General features: G+C 45.7%; 1 protein-coding gene across 1 annotated transcript in view; it reads right to left on the bottom strand.

Annotated features, from left to right (window-relative positions):
• The window catches only part of SPOCK3 (SPARC (osteonectin), cwcv and kazal like domains proteoglycan 3), a 414,135-nt gene that overhangs the window by 51,057 nt on the left and 336,488 nt on the right, over window positions 1–26,590 (bottom strand). The window contains exon 7 of the mRNA XM_074993065.1: window positions 2,857–2,976. Within this exon, the coding sequence (XP_074849166.1) occupies window positions 2,857–2,976 (120 nt within the window). The remainder of the gene's footprint in view (window positions 1–2,856; window positions 2,977–26,590) is intronic.

The following is a 26,590-nucleotide window of genomic DNA, read 5'->3' as shown; positions in this document are numbered from 1 at the left end:
CCTTCAGCGCACCCATCAACTTGCACTACATGCAGAAAAAGTCACGTCAAGAAGGAAAGAGAACGTGGTGCATTCATTTCAGTTCACCTCCACTGTTTAATCTCTGGCCATCTTGAAGCTACATGTAGAACTGAACTTGAAGGGAAAGCATCTCACACTCCTCTAATCTACTTCCAAATCTCTTCTGTTACTGGATCTAAATTACTCTTACAAGGCGACTTTTTGTATCAAGTATAGGCCCTAATTTGAGGATCCTTTGATCCCTGTCAGAGTTCCTTTCATAAGGCAGATGCCTGTGTACAGTACACTGGCTCTGAAGGACTACAAATCCAGCGGTGAAGTGGTGTGCACCCTCTGGAGCTGGACTTAGCTTCCTGGTTTTGAGGCCATGGAGTCAATGTCAGGGAAAGAAGCTGAAACCAAAAGCTACACATCTTTTTTGGGGGTTGGGTGAGGAATGTATGTGATGGAGCCCTCTGTTGAGTTGTTGAGGTTGAAGATGTGATCAGGGTTAAAACTGCTCTACAGATGACAACTTGGTCGCATTAGGCTAAACTCATTGACTCCTTCTCGCAACCTGGGCACGGAGAGCAGAAGCTGGATACTGTCATTGAGCTGAAGGTTTGAATCTGATTTCAAATATTTGAGGTAAAGAGTGACTAGCCCTGGGCTATGCTTTCTGGTTTGAAGCAAAACTGCTAAGTCTTGGTACAGCTACAGTATGTCTAAGACATAAAGATGAGGAATTTATTGTGTGGTCGGAATTGGTGTTATCGAATAGTAACAGTTGCTTTTACCAACTAGCACTGTGCATTGTATACTGGTTGCCATACAAAACTGTCTCATTTGGAATGCCTTTCACAGACATGCAGATTGCTGTCCTGAACTTCATCTTGCCCATTGCTCCAATGGAAGAGAGGGCCCAAGACTACATGGTTAAGGGAGAATGCACACTCTGAGTTAGGTTACAGGTATATGTTCTTGATTAGGTTTACACTGCTCCTGAAAGCCACGGCCATTGGCTGCTAAACCATTGCAGTGCCACCCGCTGATTTGCTGCAATTATAACAGTTTCACTAATTTCTCTGTTGCATTTTTCAATGTATGTTTTTAGGCAACCTCAGGTAAAATTGTGCTGGATCTATTTTGAATGTTAATTGCCTATATAAGATCCATTAGTTGTATTCTTTGGCCCTGGAGGCAAATGAGATGCAGCCACAAGTGTATATGTGAACACTGATACAAGTAAAAGGACTCTACAGCTTCTCTTTAGCATCTACTGTGACACCAACTAGTGGTGAAGGACTACATACAAGCAGGCTTCTATGAACCACGGCTTTCCAATGATAGAGTAGATTGCTAAATGGCTTTTGCAGCAGAGCAGTTACTCAGAATTCACTGTTAGTCTTCCTCCCACCCCTCACCCTTCTTATAGGGCAACTAATTATCATGGTCTAGTAAAGCATTTCTACCATATTGCTACTATCAATCAAACCTGTGGCTAAGTAATAGGTTTGTGAGTGACAACTTCCATATAATTATCTCATCAGCCCCTGTTCTGCAAAACAATATTTCAATCATAGAACATAGAACAATCATAGAACTATAGAGCTGGAAGAGACCTAAAAAAGCCATCAAGTCCAGCCCCTTGCCCTAGGCAGGACCAAACCCATCAGATCAGCCCAGCCAGGGCTTTGTCGAGGCGAGACAAACACCTCCAGGGATGGAGATTCCACTACTTCCCTGGATAGACCATTCCAATGCTTCACCTCCCTCCTAGTGGAAAAAATTTTTCCTAATATTCAACCTGGACCTTCCCAACCGCAACTTGAGACCATTGTTCCATGTTCTGCCATCCGTGATCACCGTGAACAGCCTCTCTCCAGCCTCTTTGCAACCTCCCTTCAGTAAGTTGAAGGCTGTTATCAAGTCTGCCATCATTCTTCTCTTCTGCAGACTAAACAGTCCCAAATCCCTCAACTTTTCTTCATAGGTCATACGCTCCAGCCCCCTAATTATTTTGGTTGCCCTCCACTGGACCCTCTCCAGTGTATCCACATTCTTCCTATAACTGGGGGCCCAGACCTTGACACAGTACTCCAGATGCGGCCTCACCAAAGCCGAATAAAGAGGAACAATCACTTCTCTGGATCTACTGGCAATGCTCCTCTTGATGCAACCTAATATGCCATTAGCTTTCTTGGCTACAATGGCACACTGTGGACTCATGTCCAGCTTCTCGTCGACTACAACTCCCAGGTCCTTTTCTGCAGAACTACTACTGAGCCAGTCGGACCCCAGGCTGTAACAATGCTTGGGATTCTTCTGGCCCAAGTGCAGGACTCTGCACTTGTCCTTACTGAACCTCATCAGATTTCTTGCAGCACAGTCTTCCAATTTGTCTAAGTCACTCTGGACCCTATCCCTACCCTCCAGTGTATCTACCTCTCCCTCTAGCTTAGTGTCATCCACAAACTTGATGAGGGTGCAATCCAACCCCTCATCCAGGTCATTGATAAATATGTTGAACAGAACAGAACAGGACCCAGAACCGAACCTTGGGGCACTCCACTAGAAACCGACCGCCATGCTGACATTGAGCCGTTGATCACTACCCGCTGGGTAAAAACTTGAAGTGAACTTTGGATATCAATACTCAAGCATGGTTTTGCATCCTGAGAAGAATCTCAATGAGGAACACAACTTTTCAAATCATAGATTACTGTTTCTATACAGGTCGCTATATAAAGTCAATTTTCAGATTTACAAGAATAATGGATGTCGCAATAATGGGAAAATGAAAGTGTGGAAATGTAGCAAAGAAAATATCAAATATCAAAAGAAGAGATCTCTTACTGCTTCTTTCAGGTCTTTGTACAATTCTAGTCTTCTTGTTTTGGATTCCACTTTCATGAAGTGCCTTGAACCAGTCTCTTAGTCTGTTCGCAACCTCCCTGAATTCCAGGTCACTGCACACTGAAATGAAAGATACAAGGCTCATGATTAATTTGTGTTTGGACTGTATGATGAATGCAATCTTTCAACTCATACTAAAATTGAAAACTAAAACAAATACATAATGCAGCATGTGGTCTGTGGTTTCATTTTCTGTCCTAATTTCAATGTTCAATAAATTCAATAAAAGTTTTTTTTTAAAGTATAAATCATTTTAAAAAGTAAATTTCTAATACACTTTGCATTTATCCAGTTCTAGTCATCCAGATAATACCAGAATTAATCCTTTCCAAACTATAATGTAGCCACACATCTCTAAACAAAGGAATCACTCCATTCACTATGTAAACATATTTATTTCTGGGCTAGTATTCACAGCTATTCAACTTTATTCACTTTAGAGCAGGAAGTGAGGAACAACATCAAATTGAACAGACTGCGGGTGAGAAGTGAGGGAGGCATAACATGGAAATAAACCACTTACATCTTGGAGACTAGTGTCATGGGATCCTAGCGACCATAACTGACTAAGAACTTGGCTTTCACATCATATGCCAAAGAAAACACCTCCAATAGCTCAGCTCAGCATTCTCTAAGCAGTTTTATTTAGTACTGATTTAATAAGTAGCAGCTATCAACTAAACAAGCACCATGATCATTTCCCAACTAGGAACCCAAATCTATTTATCTTGGGAGAGTGACAAGCTCATACTGCAAAGTGGTATAAGCCCGAGTCAAAGCAGAAATCACTTGTTAAATATAAGCCCCTACTGTTACCTGTTATATTATGTTGCAGTCGAAGACACTGGCTGGTAAACTCTTGTGCACAGTTTATTTACATGAATGACAGCCTGGAAATTTTATTTTTGACTTAGAGTGAAGCATGTCACTGTTTCCATGAAGACTCTAAACAGGAAAATATCTGCATTTTTTATTCATCTTTGCTCAGACTTCAGTTCTCATGGATGACTTTTGTGTTGTATTTGTGCACATATTTGCATATATTAAAAACCAACAGGCACATCTTATAAAATCACATTTCTTCCCCTCATGTAACCTACACAAAGTCAGAATTCTTCATCTCAAATGATTCAATATGCAAAAAGCAGCAATTCTGGTAATGGCCTATGGCTGAGTAAAACAAGATCAAAATGAGCCTGACCATTCCAAAAGGGTGAAAATGGGCTACTGAAGCAAATTTCCAATTCATAAATGAATCTTTTAGTTAAGATCTGCTTTGGCCAAACCTACACCTGACAACAATTCTATGCAAGTAATTAAACATGTATTTGGAAGACAACACAGAATGTTAATTTATCTTCCACTAGTTGGGAAAGATTGTAATTAGCTTCTGTTCCCCCAATGGCTGGGTGGCAGGTGGTTATCATTTGGAAAAAGAAATTGGGGAGAAGGGGGATGAGTTTAAAACTAAGTATTTTCATGGTGCCTGTCACTAATTTTTGGGGAGACAAATGCTGATGTATAGTGGCTCTGGCTTTGTTAAAGTTTGTGAAAAAACAAAAGCAGTGATGTAGCACTTTAAAGACTAACAAAATAATTTATTATGTGATGAGCTTTCATGGCGCAGACCCACTTCTTCAGATCTGGAGATAGTGCTGTACTGGAAATAGCGTTGAAAGTGAATTGGCATGACGATTATATAACACAGAAGCCGTGTCTACACGTGCACGCTACTTCGAAGTAGCGGCACTAACTTCGAAATAGCGCCCGTCATGGCTACACGTGTTGGGCGCTATTTCAATGTTAACATCGACGTTAGGCAGCGAGACGTCGAAGCCGCTAAACCCATGAGGGGATGGGAATAGCGCCCTACTTCGACATTCAACGTCAAAGTTGGGAACGTGTAGTCGTTGCGCGTCCCGCAACTTCGAAATTGCGGGGTCCTCCATGGCGGCCATCAGCTGAGGGGTTGACAGACGCTCTCTCCAGTCCCTCAGCTCAACGGTGGCCGTGTGGAGCGGCCCCTTAATGGTCCCCACCTCCTCCCTTTCTGCGCAGGAAGCAGCAACAACACACAGCTCGCCTGCACACTCCTCCGCAGCCACCCACACCCCCACCGAACGCGATGCCCACCCGGAAGCCCCCCCAGCGCCCTGAGGGAACCCCCCCGAAGGCGAGCCAGGGTTCCCAGGGCAGGAGCCAGGCCAGGAAGCGGCAGCGGGGCCCCTCCTGGACGGAGGCCAAGCTTCGTGACCTGCTGGGGCTCTGGAGCGAGGAGGAGGTGCTCCAGGTAATGGAGAGCAAGAGGCGGAACGCGGATGCGTTCACTCGGCTGGCCGAGGGCCTGGCCGCCCGGGGTCACCCTGCGCGCACTCCGGACCATGTCCGGAGTAAAGTGAAGGAGCTGCGGCAGGGTTACGCCCAGGCCCGAGATGCGGCCGGCCGATCTGGGGCCGCCCCCGTCACTTGCCCCTTTTACAGGGAGCTCAGGGACATCCTGGGCCCCCGGCACACCTCCTCCCCTCCGGCCACGCTTGACACCTCGGCTGAGGAGCCCCAGCAGGCCCCGGAGCCGGAGTCCGCCCCGGAGGCAAGCCCCACACCTGGGGGCTCCCCCGGAGCACCAGAGCAGGAGAAGGAGAAGGGGGACTCCTCCTCCACCTCCTCCTGCCATCGAGGAGCAGCAGCCGGGCATCCGCCCCCCCGGTGTCCCCAACCGTGGGAGTGGACTAAAGGTATGTACCCCCCCTCGGTGTACACCCCTGGGGTTGAGGGGCGGGGGTAATAGATATGTGGCCAGGGCCCTCCACATGCCCAGATGACCATGGCCCCAAGGACAGCAGTGGCATGTCCCTCACAGGAGTGCATCAGCCCCTGCCCCCCACAGCACGACAGTGCCATGCCCCATCCCCGGGGCAGGGGGGAGCGGAACCTCTAGGGTCCCCCGGGAGGAGGGGGTGGGACACCCAGCAGCAGCAGCAGCAGCAGCAGCAGCAGCAACATGTGATGGAGTGGGGGGAGTGCAAACGCGAGTCTCAGGCTAGATATGAGCAACAAGCTGAATAGCTCCCAGTGGCTAAGGATGATCCTGGGGCTACAACTGGCAGGTTACACCTCTGCCCTGAACAAAGAGGAGGGAGGAGCCGAGCTGGGTTTGAATCGGGGGTGGCAGTTAGAGGCTAGGGGAAGGGAGAGCTGGAAGGCAGCCAGCCTGAGGAGGGGGAAAGCTACACCCCAGAGGGGCACCCCTTGGGGTCTTCTCCCCAGGACAGGTTGGAAGGACCGTCTCTGACTGCTGTACTGTCACTTCTGGGAGAAACTGGGCATCTGTTGCCTAAGAAACCTCTCCTGTCAGACCCTGCTGAGTGAAGTGAGAGTCACTCCCACCGGGGGACGGGGTGCAGTGCAGGGGGACCCTTGAACCCCATCACAGCAGCATCTCCCGGGGACGGGGATGGGGAACCTGCAGCACAGGGGTGGGGGGACAAGGGCCCCGGCTCAGGGCCCACATTAACACCTGTCTCCACTCTTCTTCCCCCCCTCCTGTGTTCCGCAGCTGCACCATCAGAAGGACCGGAGAGTGCCGGTGAGGCGTCAGTGGTCCCGGAATCCCCTCCGGGGCCATCGCTCCAGGCCAGCCCCTCGGCGGAGGACTGACTGGCCCCATGGCGGGCAAAACGGTGGACCCAGCACCAGCCTCCAGCGACGGACCCCCAGCTGCTTGCCCTCCACCGCCGGCAGGTGGAGGTCGCGGAGCAGTGCCTGCGGGTGGAACGCCGCCGCCTCCACCTCCAGGAGCGGGCGCTGGCCTGGCGCCAAGAGGCATGGGGGGCCTACATGGAAACATTCAACCGCATAGCGGACTACCTCGCCCGCCCTGACTGCTCCACCCACCGCGCCACCCGCTGCTCCGCTCGTCGCCGTGCCGTCGCCCCGCCACTCGCCACCGAGGGCCGTTCCACCGAGGGAGACCTGGGGCCAGCTGACACTCGCCGGACGTATCTGCCGGTCCGCCCGGCCCCCAGCCAGCCCCGGCCAGGGCTGCAGCCGAGGCGGGCCTCCCGACCGCCCACCCCCAGTGCTGGACTATAGGGGCGTGGGGCCCAGGATGTGCCCCCCCCTTGTATATAGTTGGTATTTATTTATTTGTGCCCCGTTTGCCCAGTCCCCCGCCCATGTAAATAGTTCTCCCCTTCCTTGTTATCCCTGTTTTTTTTTTTGTTAATATGTACGTACACTTTTCATATTTATGTTAGTTAGAAGTTCCTGTATATAGTTTGTATTAGTTAGTTATAGAACAGAGTTGAAAGTAAACCAGTTTGATTTCACAAACAAGTGTTTACTTTTATTTGTGCAGGAAAACTGTGTGTGTGGGGGGGTGCTGTTGGGTGCTCCGTGGTGTGGGCATAGGGGCAGGGAGTGTTGTGGAGGATGGGGGGGGCGCAGTGGGGGACCTGGCAGTGTTCACCCCACGGCCTCGTTGAAGTGGGCCCACAGGGCCTCCCGGACCCGGGTCCCTTCGGGGTCCACCTGGAGACTGGGGGCAGCGGGTGGCTGCACGTCGGCCCTGCCGGCCTCCACAGCCCAGCCCTGAAAAAAGGCCTCCCCCTTGCTCTCCACCAGATTGTGTAGGGTGCTGCACGCACCCACAATCTGGGGTATGTTGGTGGGGCCTGCATCCAGGCAGGTGAGGAGACATCTCCAGCGCCCTTTGAGGCGGCCAAATAAGCGCTCCACCACCTGGTGCGTGTGGTTGAGGCGCTGGTTGAAGCGCTCCTGGCTGGCAGAGATGGCCCGTGTACGGGTGCATGAGCCAAGGCTGGAGGGGGTATGCCACATCTGCGATGACGCAGAGGGGCATGGTGGTGTCCCCCACAGGAATCTCCCACTGGGGGATGTAGGTCCCCGCCTCCAGCCAGCGGCACAGGCTCGAGTTCCGGAAAACCCGGGCATCGTGGGTGCTGCCAGGCCAGCCCACATAAATGTCCTGGAAACGGCCCCGGCTGTCCATCAAGGCCTGGAGGACCATTGAGTGGTAGCCCTTCCGGTTTATGTAGCGTCCTCCACTGTGCACCGGGGAGCGGATGGGGATGCGAGTCCCATCCAGAGCCCCGAAGCAGTTGGGGAAGCCCAGGGTGGCAAAGCCCGCGATGGTGGCATCCCGGTCCCCCAGCCTCACGAGCCTGTGGAGCAGCATGGTGTTGATGGCGCGCATGACCTGCAGGGGAAGCGCATGGGAGAGCACCAGTGAGGGGTGAGCAGGGTGTGTGTGGCCCTCCCCTGCCCTGCCCGGGCCCCCCTGCCCTGCCAGGGCTGCCCTCCCCCGCCCCCCGTGGGTCCTCTTACCTCCATGAGGACAGCCCCGATGGTGGCCTTGCCGACGCCAAACTGCTGTCCCATGGATTGATAGCTGTCTAGAGTGGCCAGCTTCCAGACAGCGATGCCGACCCATTTCTCCACAGGGAGGGCACGCCGCATGGCAGTGTCCTGGTGCCTGCGTGCGGGGGTGAGCCACTGGCATAGCTCCATAAATGTCTGCCGCCTCATTCTAAAGTTCCTGAGCCAGCGGTCGTCGTCCCACTCCCCAAGCACCAGCCGCTCCCACCAGTCGGTGCTGGTGGGGTAGCTCCACAGCCGCCGGTGTGTGAGGCGGGGGTGGGGCTCGGGGTGCTGCAGGGTTGGGGGTTGAGTCCTCCTCCCCTGCGGGCCGCTCCTCCTCCTGTGTGGCAAGTAGGTGCTCAGCTGCCTCCCACATGGCATCGAGCAGGGCGAGCACTGCTCCTGCAGGGGTGGCTGGGTGGACCTCTGGCTGCTTCTGCTGCTGCTGCTGCTGCTGGGGGTCCATGACTGCGTCGCCTGAGGTCTGCGTGCCTATGGCTCTGCAGACCGCGTGCTGTGCAGGCTGTGTGTGTCTGGGAGGGGCCCTTTAAGGGAGTGGCCAGCTGTTGCCCCGGAAGCGCTAGCCCGCCCTGTGACCCTGTCTGCAGCTGTGCCTGGCACCCCTATTTCGATGTGTGCTACTTTGGCGTCTAGACGATCCCTCGCTGCGCCTATTTCGATGTGGTGCTGCACAACGTCGATGTTGAAGATCGACGTTGCCAGCCCTGGAGGACGTGTAGACGTTATTCATCGAAATAGCCTATTTCGATGTCGCCACATCGAAATAGGCTACTTCAGTGTAGGCTTCACGTGTAGACGTAGCTAGAGATACAAAAAAAAATTAAATGAAAACTGACAAATCAGGTACATAGGTCATAAGGAGGGGGATGATGAAGGATGGGAAGAGCGGGAAGAAAATTACTTACTGTAAGTGTCTATTAAGTCAAGCGACTTGCCTGAAATCACTACAAATACCAAAATAGGTAAGATGTCTTCGTAATGTGTAAGGTAATTGCTATCTCTATTGCAGCCAAGAAGCAAATCACAGAATTTGAGTATAAACTCTAGTTCAGATGTTTCCCTTTGTAATCTGGTGTTAAAGTCTGTTTCAATGGTGCGGGCCATACTGTTAAAAACCTGAGAATATGCATCTTAAAACAATGAGACTTTAAAACCAGATTACATAAGGAAACATATGAACTAGAGTTTATGTTCAAATTCGATACTTTATTTCTTGGCCTCAACAGAAAAAGCAATTACCTTACACATTTACAAAAGACAGCTTCCCCATTTTGATATTTGCAGTGATCTCAGGCAACTAACTTAACAGACACAGAAAGTAATTTCCTTACCCCTTCTGTCCTATGTACCTGATTTGTCTGTTTTCATTTCAATTTTTTTTGTTTGTATCTCTCTGGGTGCATATACACTAGCTGGCTACTTTGAAGTAGCTGGCACAACGTCAAAATAATGTGCGTCGCATCTACACGTGCCGTGTGCTACTTCGACATTGAAATCGACGTTAGGTGGCAAGATGTCAAAATCGCTATTCCTATCTGAAGATGGGACTAGCGTCCTATGTCGACGTTAAACGTTGACGTAGGTCACAGGTAGACAATCCGCATCCCCCTACTTCCAAATTGCGGGACCCTCCATGGCAGCAATCAACAGAGGTTGAGACGTGCTGTCCAGCCCCTGCAGGGCTCTATGATCGCCATGTGCCGCAGCCCTTAAAGCACCATGCAGACGGATTTCCTGTGGCAGGAAGCTGAGAGCGGGCAGGCAGCAGCACATGCACGTGCTAGCCCTGCACACTCTCCAGAGGCCCTGAACCACCCATGCTGCACCCATGCCATCCAGCCAACTCCCCGAGCACCCCCAGGGCTCCCACCTGAGGGGACCGAGGGCCCCCTGGCAGCCAAACAGGGGGATAAAAAGTGGCGGGGCCCCTCCTGGTTGGAGGTCAAGCTCCGAGACCTGCTCGGGCTCTGGGGTGAGGAGGAGGTGCTCCACGTGATGGGGACCAAGCGGTGGAACACGGAAGCATTCGCCTGACTAGCTGAGGGCCTGGCTGCCCGGGGTCACCATGCCCGCACTCTGGATCATGTCCGCAGCAAGGTGAAGGAGTTGTGGCAGGGTTATGCCTGGGTCCAGGACTCAGACAGCTGGTCTGGGGCCACCCCCGCCGCTTGCCCCTATTACAGGGAGCTCAGTGCCATCCTGGACCCCTGGGACACCTCCTCCCCGCAGACCACACTTGACACTGCAGCCGAGGAGTCCCAGCAGGCCTTGGAGCCAGAGTCCAGCCCGGAGGCCAGCCCTGCACCCTGGGGCTCACCTGAGGAGCCAGCCCTCAGGACAGTGGAGGAGGGGTCTCCTAACAGACCTCCCCTCCCAGAGCACCAGCCAGGTGCCCGCACACCGGAGTTCCCCCGACCTCGGCAGTGGACGGTCACATACGTACCTCACAGGGCACACACCTCTAGGCCATGGACACTAGACACAACCAGGGGTCCCCAACCTGCAATTGCCCAGCCACAGCATGGTCCCAGGATGGTATCACGGCCATCAACACCCATCAGCACCCTGCCCATGGACAGCACTGTGCCCTAATGCTGTGGGGTGGGGGGGACCATGCAATGGGGCCACCCAACAGGGACACCACACCCATGGATGGGGGACGGAGCTCTCAAGAGGGAACGGGGGGCATGGGCCACAGGGGCATGGGCCACGGGCCAGGACACAGTACTAACAGCCTTCCCCCTGTCTGTCCCTCTCAGCAGCTGCATCATCTGAGGCCCCAGGCAGCGAGGCATCATCTGTGGTTCCCAAGAGCCCATAGGAGGTCAGGGACCGCCACTGTCCTGGGACACCACCAAGGCCAGGACAGGCACACCACTGCTGGACCCAGGGGATGGCCCCCGTGGACCTTCAGCTCCTGGCAGCTCTCTGGCAGCAGGCGGAGGTGGCCAAGGAGAGGCTGCGATTCAACAGGGAGGAGTCCACCTGGCGCTGGCTGGGGTGGCAGGAGTTCATGGGGGTCTTCCAGGACATCGCAGGGTTGCTCCTGGAGGCCGTTGCCTGGCTCTTGCCACCTCGCTGCCCCACTTGCTTTGCCTGCCGCCCCACCTGCCAGCCCCCCGCAAGACTGGAGACCACTGGGGCTGAAGACTGGCTGGTAGAGGCATCCTGGCCATACCTGCCGGTCCTCTGGGCTCCCAGCCTGCCACGCCAGGGCCCGTGGGCAAGGAGGAAGGTCACAACCCGTACCGACCAGGTATGCGCTCCTCTATCCCCACCCCAGATTGATGGGGTGATGGCTGAGCCATCCGCTGGCCCCCCATTTGTATATTGGTTCCAGTTTTTGTTGTGCACGTACCAGACAGTTTTACCAGATTCAATAATTGACAGTTTTATTTTCCAAAGAACCTGAGACGTGTGCTTGTTGGGGGGATAGTGTGCAGGTGGTGGGGGTGGTGTGTGGGATGCCCACCGGGGATGGCCAGGGAAGTGCTCATGGGTACCCCTGATCAAAATGGGCCTGCAGGGCCCTGCGGACCCGTACTCCCTCGCAGCAGGCCTGGCAACTGGGTGCAGTTGCTAGTTGGGGGAAGCCCACGCTGGCGTTGATGAAGCCTCCCCCTTGCTTTCGACAATGTTGTGGAGCATTCAGCATGCACCCACAACCTGGGGGATGTTCTGGAGGCCAACATCCAGGCAGGCAAGGAGACACTTCCACCGGCCCTTCAGGCAGCCGAAAAACGTCCTCTACACCACCTGGCAGGCATGGTTCAGTTAACCATTGAACTGCTCCTGGCTGGCGGTGAGGTGGCCGGTGTATGGGCACATGAACCAGGGCTGTAGGGGGCAGGCCACATCCGCCATGAGGCAGAGGGGCACGGTGGTGTCCCCCAGATGGACCTCCCTCTGGGGGTCGTAGGTCCCTGCCTCCAGCTGGCGACACAGACCTGAGTTCCAGAAGATGTGGGCATTGTGTGTACAGCCGGGCTAGCCCACATACACATCCTGGAAGTGGCCTCAGCTGTTCGCCATGGCCTGAAAGACCACAGAGTCATAGCCCTTACAGTTTATGTATCTTCCCCCACTGCGGTCCGGGGCACAGATGGGGATGTGGGTCCTGTCTAGGGCCCTGAAGCAGTTCGGGAAACCCATGGCAGCAAATCCAGTGATGGCTGCGTCCAGGTCCCCACCTACGGGGAGGGGACACAAGAGCCCATGAGGGTGTGCAGGGTGCCCCAAGCCCCTCCCGGGTGGCCCTCCACCCCTTCTCTCCCAGGGCACCCCCTCTCTCTTCAGCCACACACCCGACCCCACACCTGGCCTCCTCCCTCCCTGGCACCCCTCCCACCCCAGCCCCACACCTGGGCCCCCTTCTGTGGCCCCCCCCGCCCCCATTGGACACCTGCCCAGGCCTCCTTACCTCCATGACAATGGCCCCAATTGTGGCCTTTCCCACTGCAAACTGGTGTCCCATGGAGCAGTAGCTGTCTGGAGTGGCCAGCTTCCAGACGGCTATTGCGACCCTCTTCTCCACAGGGAGGGTGCGCCACATTCGGGTGTCCTGGTGCCTCAGTGTGGTGGTGAGCCACTGGCAGAGCTCCAGGAAGGTTTGCTGGCGCATGTAGAAATTCTGCAGCCACATGTCCTTGTCCCACTCCCCCATGACCAGCTACTCCCACCACTTGGAGCTGGTGGGGTAGCTCCAGAGGTGGTGGAGCACCCGGTGGGGGCTGAACAGGGAAGCCCGGTGGTTGGGGCATCCCCATCTGCCCCCAGGGAGGGCCCCCCTCCCAGGAGCTGCACAGCAGCCTCCCATGCAGTACCTAGCAGGGCACTTACTCCCCAAGTGACAGCCTGGAAGGCTTCCAGGTGCTGCTGCTGCTGCTGCTGGGGGATCCATGGCTGCTGTGAATCGGTCTGCGAGAGTGTGACTAGTGCTCTGCAGACCTCGTGCTATGCAGGCTGGGTGTGTCTGGGAGGGGCCGTTTAAAGGAGCGGCTTGCCGTTGCCCTGGAAGGTCTAGTCCAGCCTGTGACCCCATCCGCAGGCTTTCCTGGCCCCTTATTTTGAGAGGGAGCGCTTGTGTGTGTGGATGCTCTGCTTTTCTTTCTGGGGCAGCTCCTTTCAATGGTCCCCATTGCTACTTCGACATTGAAAATCAACGGCACCAGCCCCAGAGGATGTGTGGATGATACGTGTCTAAGTAGCCTATTTTGATGTTGTTACTTTGAAATATGCCACTTCGACCTAGTGTAGACATAGCTTCTGTTATATAATCATTGTGCCAATTCACTTTCAGCACTATCTCCAGATCTGCATAAGTGGGTTTGCCCCAAGAAAACTCCTCACCTAATAAATTGTTAGTCTTTAAAGTGCTACAAGACTGCTTTTTTGTTTTGTTAAGACACAGATACCTCTGTTAATGTTTGTGGTGTCTTTTCATCATTTGGTCTCCCACATTCCTTTGAAAGTCCTGATGTTGCATTTTTTCCTGAGTCTAGCACTTCTTTGCACTGTTTTTTCACAAGCTGTTACATTAAGAATAGTGATTAAATCTTGGTGTCCATAGCAAGGTGCACACAGCAACCACGGTGCTTGTCAATCTCCATAGATCCTGAGGGATTCCAGAAAAGCAGCCATGGAGAGCTTCTGTGTTTGATCAGCTCCTATTCCAAAGTTGTAGGGTTTTGTGGACTTACATCTTATTTAGTGCAGAGGAAATAAAAGAATCCAGCATCTCCTTGGCTCTCAGCTCCAAAATGGAACTAAAACTGAGCACCCTCATTCTGTTTTATGTACAGCTGCTCACTGGCAGTGTGCAGAAGTGGAAGTACAACATTCATTTGGGCTCTGTAAATGGCTGTGAACTTATCAGACTGATCTAGTCCTGATCCTCCTCCCCGCACCCCATCTTTTGCCTATGTTATAACTTTAATACTAGTACATTTTGGAAGGGCTACTAAACTTTATTTGAAGTATTAAAATAATTTCACTATCAAATATCTTGGAAAACAAACTAATAAGGAGGGCAGGTTATCCCACAACTTCCTATTGTGGGGTTCTTACACCTTTCTCTGAAACACAGTACTGTATATTTTGAGGGAGAGGAGCACAATTCATATTTTTCTATACCTCAAATTTCTTCCAGCACATACACAGATACAAAAAGATGCCTTTTAAAAAAAAATTATGGGAAGGGTTGAAATACATTCCAGCTGCATCTACACTGCATTCCACTTTGGGAATCAGAATGCAAATGAGGACAATCTAAAATGCAAATTAAGTGCTGATTTGTAAATCTTCATTTGCATAATCTTGTGCAATCACACTTACGGAAGAGGCTTATCCAAAAGCAAAAACAGCCATGTAGACAGGGTTCCTGAACACCTCCACTCTCCCTCCTGTTTTTGAAAGAACCCTTCCTCCTAAAACAGCACAGGAAAGGTTCTTCAAAAACTTTTTTCTTCCCCCAAAAGAAACTCATCTACATCCCAGGTTTTGCTTTCAGATAAGCCGCTTTCAGAAGCGCAATCTTGCAAGATTATGCAAATGAAGCACAAGATTTGTAAATCAATCCTTCATTTTCATTTTCAATCACCCTCATTTGCATTCCACTTCCAAAAATAGAATGCACTGTAGATGCAGCACCATGTATGATCTTACATTAAGCCCATTTTTACTATATTAATTACTGAACTTTTTGAAACTTTGCTGTTCCACACAAACTTTAAATGATGAGTTGAATCCGAAACAGAAAAAGAATTTAAAAAACCATAATTTTTGTTATTGTGAATTTTAATTAGTTAGATTAGTGCAGAATGGAACAGATAATCATCTTCAAAAATCAAGGCAATGCAAAATAACCTGATTACACACTGTCATTTGCCTATTTTATGCCCCAAAGCTACAGTGATGGAATCAGCTCTCAAGCACTGCAGGTAATTACATTTAGTATATTGTCAATTTAAATACACTGTGTATATTTGGTTCAAGATATTTCTAATATATTAAGTAACAGCAGACGTCTGTAACATATGAAAATTATACGATACAGCAGAATCTCACTTCACAAATCTAGGCAATTAAGTTACATAGAAAACTGTGTACTCTTCATTTTTCAGGAAAGAGAGCTGTAACAAGATTTTCTAGTTCAGTACTAAAACAACAGTATTTTAAGTAAATAGCTTAATTATTAGCATATACGCATGCAATTTAATTAAGAGAACTAGATGGAAAAATCAAAATTTTTCCAATGGAAAATTTCGAATGAAGAATTTTGATTGTCCAAAGACACTTTCAAAATTATTCACTCTTTTTTTTTTCCTTTTTAAACTTTCCTTTTGGAAAATTTCAGTTTCAATCAACTCACTATCTCCCGGGTGTGGCACACATGCAAGTTGGTAACAAAGTTATCTGAATATTCAGTTGTTTTAAGCAAGTTACTTTAACAGAATTTAAAGAAAAGAACATCAAAATCCATTACTGAAAATTTAAACAGATATAATGCATTTACTGGAACTTGATGTCCTTCATGGTGGAAAAGTGACAGAATAGCAAATAATGGTATGAAAACACACAGAGGAATATTATAGGTAAAGGAAACTAGTTGATTACAGTTGTGGAAAACACGTATGATTTTACACTCTTCAGACAAACTGACTAGCTTGCAGGAGGAAACACTGTACACCTTGTTCTAGGAACATACAGTTTTTCATATTTAAGTGTGATAAAAAAACATTTTTGTCTACATCCTTATATGGCACCATAAGATCTGATTATCTCTTTACAGATATACATAAAGGCTACATATACACAACAGAATTCTTTCAACAGAAGCTCTTCTGGAAGATCTCTTCTGAAAGAATTTCTTTTGGAAGAGTGAGTCCACACACAAAAAAAGCAGATCAAAAGAGTGATCTGCTCTTTCAAAAGAGAGTGTCCAAACAGCCCTCGTTTTTTCAAAAGAATGGGACAGGGATGGAGAAAAGTCAGGCCCCATGAGGACTGTTCTTTTGGGAAAAAAAAAAAAAAAAAAAAAGGGCCTGTGGAGCGTCTACACACCTTTTCATTCTAAAGAAGCTTTCGAAAGGGAGAGTGCTTCCTGAAACAGAAAAGGAAGACTGAATTTGAAAAGAGTGCCTCATTCTTTCAATTTCTTTTTGAAAGAATACTTTTTGTGTGTAGACGCTCTGTGGGATTTTTCAAAAGAACCCCCTTCTTTCGAAAAATCTTTCAAAAGAACTTGCTAGTATAGACACAGCTGGTGTGTCAAGTTTCAGACCACAAAGGTGGTTGGAATTCCAGAGAGACAGATGCTACAAATGGCTGGGCAAAAGTTAAAGATATTTCAGATCAGATGGTTACTTAGTCACTAACCTAATCACAAGGAGCATGATCTACCAGAAACTAAGGCCAGATCAACACTAGGAGATAAAAAATTAATTTTACATATCTAAAATCCATTTTTGCAACCATCTCCACAGTAGAAGGTCAAAAGGAGAAACTCTCCTGTTGACTTTCCTTACTCCTAGCAACTGCCAGGACTTCTGAGTCAATGGTAGTGCCATGACAGCTGATCTAGTAGGCATGTTAAATTGAACCCTCGAAGACTGACCACCAGTGCATCAACCTTCTGATAAATATAAATGTGCCTGAAATTAGTGTAGGAGCTGATCTGACTGCGGCTTGCTTTCTGACTTATTACATATGGTTTAAATGTCTGAAAAAACGTAGCACAGTCGACCAGTTATCTCAAAGTATGTGCCTTAACTGGGTATAGGTGTCGTAACTACTTTCCCATTCTGTTCCTGCTATTTCATGTTGGTGAAGTTAAAAAAAAAAAAAAAAAAGATTAAGCTACAATCTATTTTTACCAAAAGGGTATTTTTTAAGATATATTCCAAGGGTTAGATCCAAAACGGAGATAAATTGGCACAGGACAATAGTATTATACCACTTTACACCAATTCAGAATCTACAAATAAATATGGGTACAATTCTTTGAACAAGAAACAATACTTGAAACAAATTGCTAAAACACTCTGTTGCATAATGCTAAATACTGAAATTAGATAAACCAAAGCTCTCCTCACTGAGAAGACGGATAACAATCCACTACAAAAATGGCTGGAGTGATGAATTTACTTACTCAGAATCTCATGTTTACTGCACAATGGATGGTTCCAGAAACTGAACCAGGTGTCTACATTGGAGATTTACAGCTACATGACCTGAGCCTATAATCCTGAGTTAGTTGACACAAACCAGATGTGGGAATTTAATTGCATTGTAGACATACCATAGATTTCTGTACACTAATGGCTATGTAAAGGGAACTAATTTTATCCTTGTGAGTCTAAATAAATATAAATAATTAAGGGAAACAAGGTAAATATAAAGGGCAATCTGAAGCAACATACACACCTAAGAAACTAGAAAAAAGGTTATAGAACAGACTCCCTGTAGACTTTCAGATTAACCTGTGATCTGGCTTACAAATCCTAGGTTTTTACTTCCATTGAGGACTGATCTGAGTGCCTCTGATTCTCTAAGAGTAGATCATAAATGAAAGAGAATGTGATTGTTCATGGGATTGGTTGCATGAGAAAAAATAATATGGAGATATGCGTCTCACAGAACTGGAAAGGACCTTGCAGGTCATTGAGTCCAGTCCCCTGCCCTCTTGGCAGGAGCAAGCACCCTCCCACAAGTTTTTTTTTTTTTTTTTTTTATAATCTATTTGCCTCATACTCCTAAATGGCTTCCTCAAGACTGTACTCACAACCCCAGGTTCAGCAGGCCAATCCTCAATGTCTACCACCTGAAGTTTTCTTTTTTTTTTTTTTTAAATCATGTCCAGTCCTCTGCACTCGCAGCGGGACCTATCACCATCCCTGACAGATTTTCTTTAAGTCTATTTGTCCCAGATCCCTAAATGGCCTCCTCAAGGATGGAGCTCTGGGTTTAGTAGACCAATGCTTAAACCACTGAGCTCTCTCTCCCCCATCTCCAATATCTCATATCCCTCATATTCCCATTCTCATCAATGCACTAGGTCTTGAATCACCCATAAACTATCAAAAGTCTCCATGCTTGATGAAGGTAAGCAGTGCATCATGGCAGTCCTGGCTGTGCATATGGGATATCTAGTATGACTTAGCACAGGGCTCACCAACCAAGCTATCAAAAAAAGTCCTCTTTTTTTTTTTTTTTTGAATTTGGGGGGGAAATAAAAATCAATAAATCAAGAGTCACAATGCACATGAATACAAGATGGCCCTTAATAAACATCAGACCTTACTTTTTGTTACCCCTATTTTAAGAACAGCACTGGCAACGATTTGTAATGTGATGCATGTTTAATGCAGGACATTCACAAACATTTTACTTACTCTAGTTCCTCACACTTTACATGTATATGTTTGTACTGCTATCTTTCTGACTGCCACAGCTTCTCTTTCTCGCTCTCTCTCTGGAGGATGCTAGATGTTAAATACCGTAAGCATATATGTTGTGTCTACACTAGAGAGTTTTTGTCAACAGAAAGGGCCTTATGTCGACATAAGTCAGGGAGCAACGACACACACACAAAGCGTTCTGCCAACAGAACTCTGCTTTTGCCTCGACAGCATTACCCCTTGAAAATTTGAGGAATAATGCTTCTGTCAACAGAAGAGCAGTGTGGACACTGCTGGCAACAGAGAGGGCTTCTGGTTCACCAAGCAGCCCTGTTTGCAGAGCTTCTGGTCAGCTGTTCTGTACATGGAGGGCAGGGCAGTCTGGCTGCTCTCTGTTGACAGCGGCCACAAGGAAACAAAACCACAACTCTTATAATGTACTATGGCCACATTTCTGTGTCAGAATATTTGTTTTTGGCCAAAATATTTTCTGTTTTGGGTACATAATTTTTTTTTTTTTTTATGAAAAAATCATTTTAAGCAAGTACATGTAAAAAAATGCTTAGTTGAAAATGCAATTTCCATAGAAAATTTTTGACCTGCACTTCTCTTTTCTAAGTGCCTAATACAAAGAACACTGGAAAATAAGTGAAACAATCCCATGAGTTTTTCCAATGAGTTTCACATCAGGCTCTAAGCCCTTAAGGTGCACACACATATATGCAGCTTCCTTAACTCGGGATAGTAATAGCAGGTGTTACAAAACTGAATGCAAACTACTGCACATGTTCCAAATGTAATTGTCAAACTCTAATACCTTGGTCATATGTTAGCTGGTGGCCGGATAATGTGCGGTGAGGTACCAACTATGCCCTTGTTACCATCCGAGTCTTAAACTGCAAGAGCAGGGAGCTCGTACCTGCAAGCAGCCAGGACAGGCTGACGGATTCCCCTGGGTCCTGAACAACCCAGTTTTTTTTCTGTTAGAGCAGGGAGCTCCTAGCACTCTCACCTACGGCCAGGCTGTGGTAACCAAACGGTTAAAGTTCTTTTTATTGTGCTGGCTGTGTTGCAGTGACAAAAGGGTAACAGCAGTCAGGCTTAGATCTTAACTGGTTACAAGTTTATTAAGCTACAGTTATAAGCGTCTGGTTACAAAAGGCTATTGTCGACTTCTTATATGCTAGCAAAGTACAGGTGTTAACAGGTTACGTTACAATCCAATACAAAGATATCTGTTACCATCTAACACAATGATATCTTGATACGACGACATCTAGTTACAGAGCTCTAATTCTTTAACTGTGCACAAAAAGAAAGGAGACCTTGCATGGGTATATCTTACCCTCTCTGCGTCTCTCGATACCAGCGTAGCCAAGTCGGATCGGTCACTCAATTCCGCGGAAAGACGAATACGAGGTTGGGTGTGTCCCCAATTGCGGACCTCGGGAGGCAATCACCTCACCCGACCAGCAGGTAGTTCGTGGAATGCACTCAAAGTTAGAGTTCTGCTGGGCCCACCTTTTATACCCCTTTTAGGTTACGTATTCTCTTTCTTATCTAAGGTGCCAGATCGTACTGGTCTGTCTTTTGTGACACCAGTTTGTTACAAGGGCAATTCTTACTTAATTTGCACTTGTAAGACAGGAGATAAGCAATTTAGGAGTACAGGACATTCTTTTTGTGTGGGCGGAGACTTCCTCTTCTGGGATGGCTGTGTGGTCATCATATCCATCAATGCCAGCTGGGGTGATTTCCTGAGGTCCCCCCCCCTTTTGTTGACAGTTTGGCCTGTTAGACTTTTATCTGTACTTTCTGTTTCTCAGGGTCACGATGAGCTAGCACATCTGGGCCTCAATGAGAGGCATCAAAGACTGTGCTGTCAGCAGCCATTTCCGTGCCCTGTGTGCTTGTGAGGCTCCTCAGTGGGGGCGGGGGCAGCAAGCAAGCTGGCTTGTAAGGGGGAGACTTTGTCTGGCTACATCATATTAAAACCAATTTTTCTATTTCTCCACTATATTTCAGTTCTATTTCCTGTTATTCAGGGATGCACAAAAACAGTTTCAATGCTATTGTTGAAATAGGATAAGTATTTTTTTTCCAACTGTGCCTCACAAACAGATGAACAAATTCTGCGTAAACTTGCGAAAAATGTCCACATTTAGTCAGAGGTTAGATTTACACAATTTTAACCTAACAGCTGAGTCTGAGACAGTCCAAAGTAACCAACATTAAAATTAGGTAATCTTAAATATACTGTAGACTCTCTTATATCCAGCAGCCCCAGGACTGCAAGGGTTGCTGGATATTCAAATATTCTGAATAATGGAGAGGTAGACCTCGCAATGCATAACACTAAAGCAAACAAGATTAGATATTAAGAAACAAACACAAATGTATGCAGAGTACTTCATTCACCAACAACAGGAGTATTATACACTGTAAGCTTATACTGTATTTATTTGTATTTACTTCCAGTGTACTGTACTTATGGAAAAAGTAACTAAAATTTACTCATGGTTAAAATATTGGTTGTTTGGAAGTTCTGGATAATAGAATTCTGGATACGAAAGAGTTCACCATATATATGTTATGATTGCCACTAAAACCATTTCTACCAAATTAAAAATGCACAAGAAAACCCTGACAGATGCCAATATAAAACCTAAAACACCTCCTGCAGCAAAATTTTGCAATACTTTGAATGTACTTTTTTAGTGTTGGGTTTTCCATGTCTTTCTCCAATGCATCACCTGACACAGATCTCTCCACTTGACAGAACTGTTAGCAAATATCACAAGCAACCACTCTTTTCACATCCTAAACATTAATTAGGCAATGTATAAAGCTGTATATTGTGCTTTGGTGAGTCTATTATTTTTGTGTGCTGAAGCTACATGCTTGATCAAGGGTATGTTATTTGCTGAGTAATCTTGCTAACATGTCTCTGTATTCTGGAATATGCTTGGGTACTTTGCTTACAAAAGAATTTTTTCTGAAGAGACATGTTACTGAAATTACACCAGTCTGCACTGATTTAAAATGGGTCTAGATGAGGTAATTCAGGTCTACCCAGACTATTATTTCACCTGATAGACTGGCAGATGAATCTTTAATGGCAAAAGACAGACAGTGAAGGTTGCAGAAGGTTAGACAGTAATCAAAAAATGCATATTATATCAGCTGAATCCATTCAGGAACCTGCCAAGAAGTGTTTCTACTCTTGTCTAATACCAAATGCAAGGCATTTCTGCTATTACAATCAATTCTAGTAGTCATTAAGAGAATTAGTGAGGGTTGAAATAAAGTCATCAGCTTAAAGGTTATTTTATTCTTCTATCATCTGAAGTAAGAAAAACTGACTGGCTTTGCAAAACCAACATACATAGTTACAGAACTAATGAAGGAGTTTGAAAACTAGACTATATGGTCTATAAATATCTTTACAATGAATGTTATATAAATGTTATGCAAAGCCAACTGCTCAATTTGTTTTTACATACATAAAACGGTACAATTTGTGTTGGCATTTGAATATAATTTACTGATTGGAAGCAGACTATCCAAACATGCCAATCGGTGTATCTTCCTCTGCCACTATTTCAAGTCTGGAGTGTATACTGACAGAGTGGAACAGAAATGGTGATACTGAAAATTATAAAGAGAACAGAGCATACATTTCTGAAACAATGTTATGGATTACATTTTCTTCCCTATTAAAAACAGTTTACTCTTTGTGAAGTAATATGCAGTAAATTGCTTATATGACTATAGACTACAAGAACTATGAATTTACCATACTAAAATATACGAACATTGAAATAATGGTTTTATGTAGTAACTTTTATGAATGAAGGTCTTCAGACTCCAGAAATCCAAGGGAAGTGACTATCATAAAGTAGCCTAATTGGGTAGTAAAGTAATATCTTTACTAGCTCACAAAATGGAATCTGTCCTTGAAGGGAAAAGGCAGCAGAACTCAGGAGGCAGAGGCTGGGTCTCTGCTGTCTTCAAAAATACTGAACACTTAACTTCCATCAGGACACACCAAGAGAAGATGATAAGATGATTCAGTTTAGTGTTTACTTCAAAAAGACAAGATCACTGGCAATTGCAATGAACATCAGAAGGGACAATCCTCAAAAAGTCCATTTTAACTTGATACATAAAATGACATTATATAGAGCACAAGATAACAGAAGAGTGGTGATACAAATACTAATATACAATAAGTACTTTACCCTTAATTGGGTAATTATCCCTACATAAAAGGGCAAGAAGTCAGGTCACACGGAGATTAAAATCCTGTGGTGCTGCTTCTGCTGCTTTTAAACACGATACCTCTGAAGGCCAATGATTGGAATGGGATATAGTGCAGCACCCATGCAATGTAAGGCTGCGATCCTGAAAAGATATGGACATATGGTCAACCTCAAGCTGGTGAGTGACCCCACTGAAATTAAGCATTCCTGTCAGTATTCCAGATGGTAAATGTGGTGACTATTTAGTTCACCATACCTACACTAAGAGAGAAAAATACTTCCATCAATAAACAGCAAAATTTATGAAGAAATAACAGTGATTAAAATGTATAAGAGTTAAAACCCAGTGCTTCTGACTTCTCAAGTATGTTTGTTACAGACTAGTGAATGATGAGTAAAGTAGCACAATTTTTTTATTTAAAAGTATTTACTGTGTATATTGTACTAAATGAGGTTGTCTATTTGTATTTGTAAAGCTTTAACTGTCTGAATCTCAGTCATAAAATAATTGCCTAACCCTCTTATTATTTCAAACACCTGAAAATTTAAAATGATCAAAAATTAGATGTTTCTTACACAATTTTATACAACTGTGGAAACACAAGGACAAAATATAAACTGCTTAAAAATAAACATTATCATCAAAAATAGTCCACATTGGTCTTCAATTAGAAGTTAAAGTAAAATTCAAATGCATTGTAACAGATATTTCCCTTTAAATTAAACCATGGATAAATTAATTCTGCATTACAAAGAATTATTTCTACTTTTGTATTATGTCTGTTCTCAGTTAAGAGGGTAATATCAATCACACAATGAATATGCTGGTTAATGACAAACTTGGCAAAAGTACAAAAACTTTTATACAGGAAAATGAAAAGTAAGGCAATTGTTTCACATTTTGTTCATAGTCACATTTGTTTAATTAGAATAAAAAAAGTTCAAATTTAGAAAAGTTCACACTTACAATATCATTACTGTATTTTTATAATCCTACTAAACATATTGGCCATCTGTTACCTTTAAAATCTAAAGTTTCTGGAGGATACCTTAAAATTAACAGAAAAAGCATTTTGATTTCCTCACTATTTAACTAAATATAATGGATTTGCTACTTCAGTTATTCTGTGTTATGAGATAATTAATATAAATATTGCAGATATCATATCAGGAAACTACAGCTGCTTGTTCTTACCGCTTGAAATTAATGTTCCATACAGGCATTCTGCTCTTGATCAATGTATCATAAAATTTAAAATGATTTAAATTAAATTACATATTCATTAAAATAAATCTGATCTTACTGTGTCCACACAATTGTTAAGACTACTGAGTCATATATCAGGAGGGTGAATGCAGCCATCTCTAGAATAAACTATAATGCACAAATCGTAGCATGCAGAATTTTATGCCAAGATTTCTATTCAATTAACATGCAAGTGTGCTAAATCTATTTGGTATGTGTATTTTTTAAAATAGGACAATGTTAATTTCCTAATTTATCATCTGAAAGATGAAAATACTGTAGTGTATATGCTGTCTTTTACTGCTGAAAGTTTTATTCTCCTCTCTCTCATTTCCTACATGACCACTGAAATTGATTTCAGACATACTGAGGGTCATTATCAGCAAGTTAACAGAAATTTTTCCCACAACAAGCCTATTTTTTTTCCAAACTTTATTTTTTAACAATACAGGTTGCACCTCTCTAATCCAGACTCTCTCACCTGGCAATCTCTGTAATTTGGCATGATTTTAGTTAGCTGGATGACCACCTGTCATGGGTGTGGCCAAGTTTTCCATGCTCCCAAAAGTTTGTTCCAGCCACCAGTCCTGGCTCTCAGTGTTCTGTGCTGTTATTGAGCTGTAATTTACTCCTGCATGGCTTCTAAGGGCGCAGTAAGCTGTGGAAGCTAGGTGAATGGTAATGCTGTTTGACCATATTGACTTCCTGTGGCCCACCAAATTCTCTTGTTCAGCATTCATCAGGTCCTGAGAGTGTAGACGAGAGAGGTTCAACCTATATTACTCTTCAAAGCACGTTAGTGAAATTTCTAGCAAATCACCCAAATTAAACCTAAAGGTTAGGTCTACACAGAGATGTCCTGCTGGCAGCTTCATGCTAATGAGCAGTCTCTCAATTGCAAATGGGTGCTCATTAGCATATTCCCATGGCTCATCAGCATAGGTGCACGAGATCTTGCTGCCGGCATAGGGTGCTACCAGCAGTAAACAGAATGCATAGCTGTGCCTCTGCCACAAAAACCCCCTCTGTCGCCATCCCCTTATACCACCCTCCCCCTGTTTTTCCAGCATGAGTGGTAGGCCTGCAGCATGTAAAAGGATGAGATCATGAGGGGGGCAAAAAGGAGTTACCTGTATTATTGTTGATGACCTTAAAATAGCATTTTTAAGATTTAAGTTGAAGCAACAGAAATAAAGAAAACGCGGTTACGTGGGCACAAAGCACTGTAAATACATGGTTAAAAAGGCTTAGCTTGGTAGCTAGGGAAATTAAAAATTACTAAAATAAGAGAACCTTACGCTTTGAGGAAAACAGTCTTTCAAAGACATATGCTGTGGCTGCTTGTTAAGACCAGGGTGCAGAGCTCTGATAGTAAGGATTCCAGCACTTATCCCCTACATTCACAAGCCTCAGTGAAATATAGATTTTCATTTGAAAAAAAAAAAATCCATGCTCCCTCACAGTCAGCACTTTGAAATGATGTTTTGACTACAGTGTGAAGAATATTCATCTTAATATTATGCCCTGAGGCATAAGGGACTGGCGACAGAGGGGGGTTTAGCCGGCAGAGGCACGTCCACACACCTTCTGTAGTGCTGGCAACCCCTCTGCTGGCACCGAACTCTCACATGGCTGTGGCAATGAGCTTCGGGAGTATGCAGATGGGCAGCCATTTGCAATCCTGAGAAGCTCACTTGGCATAGCCCTGCCAGCAGCAGCGCTGGGCAGAGCTCCACGTAGCCTCAGCCCTTGGCTTTTATGCTGTGCCCACTGGTGTGACGTTGGAGTACTTTGTTATTACACACGAATAATGTAGTAATAGTAATAATAATAATAATAATAATAATTTTTCAACTCAGGTAAAAGATGGCATTCTATCCATAATTTTAAGAAAAGGTGTTTACTTAGTGGAGGCTGAGTATTCTACTTTTAAATATTTTTGTTCTGTGTAACTCAAACCAGCATGCTAAATTTAATATTTAAAACTTAGAATTCTGCTGCAATTCTTGAAAATTAAAAACAAATTATTTTGAGATATGCTACATATATGTTTTTGCATATTGATTATGCTAAACATTTCTATGGATGAAGAGTATTCTAATGAAAGCACAAAAAGCTGACTATTCAGAATCCAAGGAACTTAACTTTTGCTTGTCTGATTTTTGATTTGCAATTTTAATCATGGAGTTTTAAAATCTCCGACTTTAAAATTACTAATTTAATTTCTAAGGAACTTCTAAAAACAACCACATATAAATATTTTCATGAAAATAAAATCCAATGTTCTCCAATAGTCTTTTTGTCCAATAACTGTGATAACTGCATGTGTGCTTTCTAATTTGCATAAATACTCATTCCCATGTGCAGAA

Source organism: Carettochelys insculpta, chromosome 4 (assembly GCF_033958435.1).
Source record: "Carettochelys insculpta isolate YL-2023 chromosome 4, ASM3395843v1, whole genome shotgun sequence".
NCBI classification, from domain to species: domain Eukaryota; kingdom Metazoa; phylum Chordata; order Testudines; family Carettochelyidae; genus Carettochelys; species Carettochelys insculpta.
The sequence above is the reverse complement of the archived record's forward strand: the minus strand, read 5'-3'. Positions and strand labels throughout refer to the sequence as shown.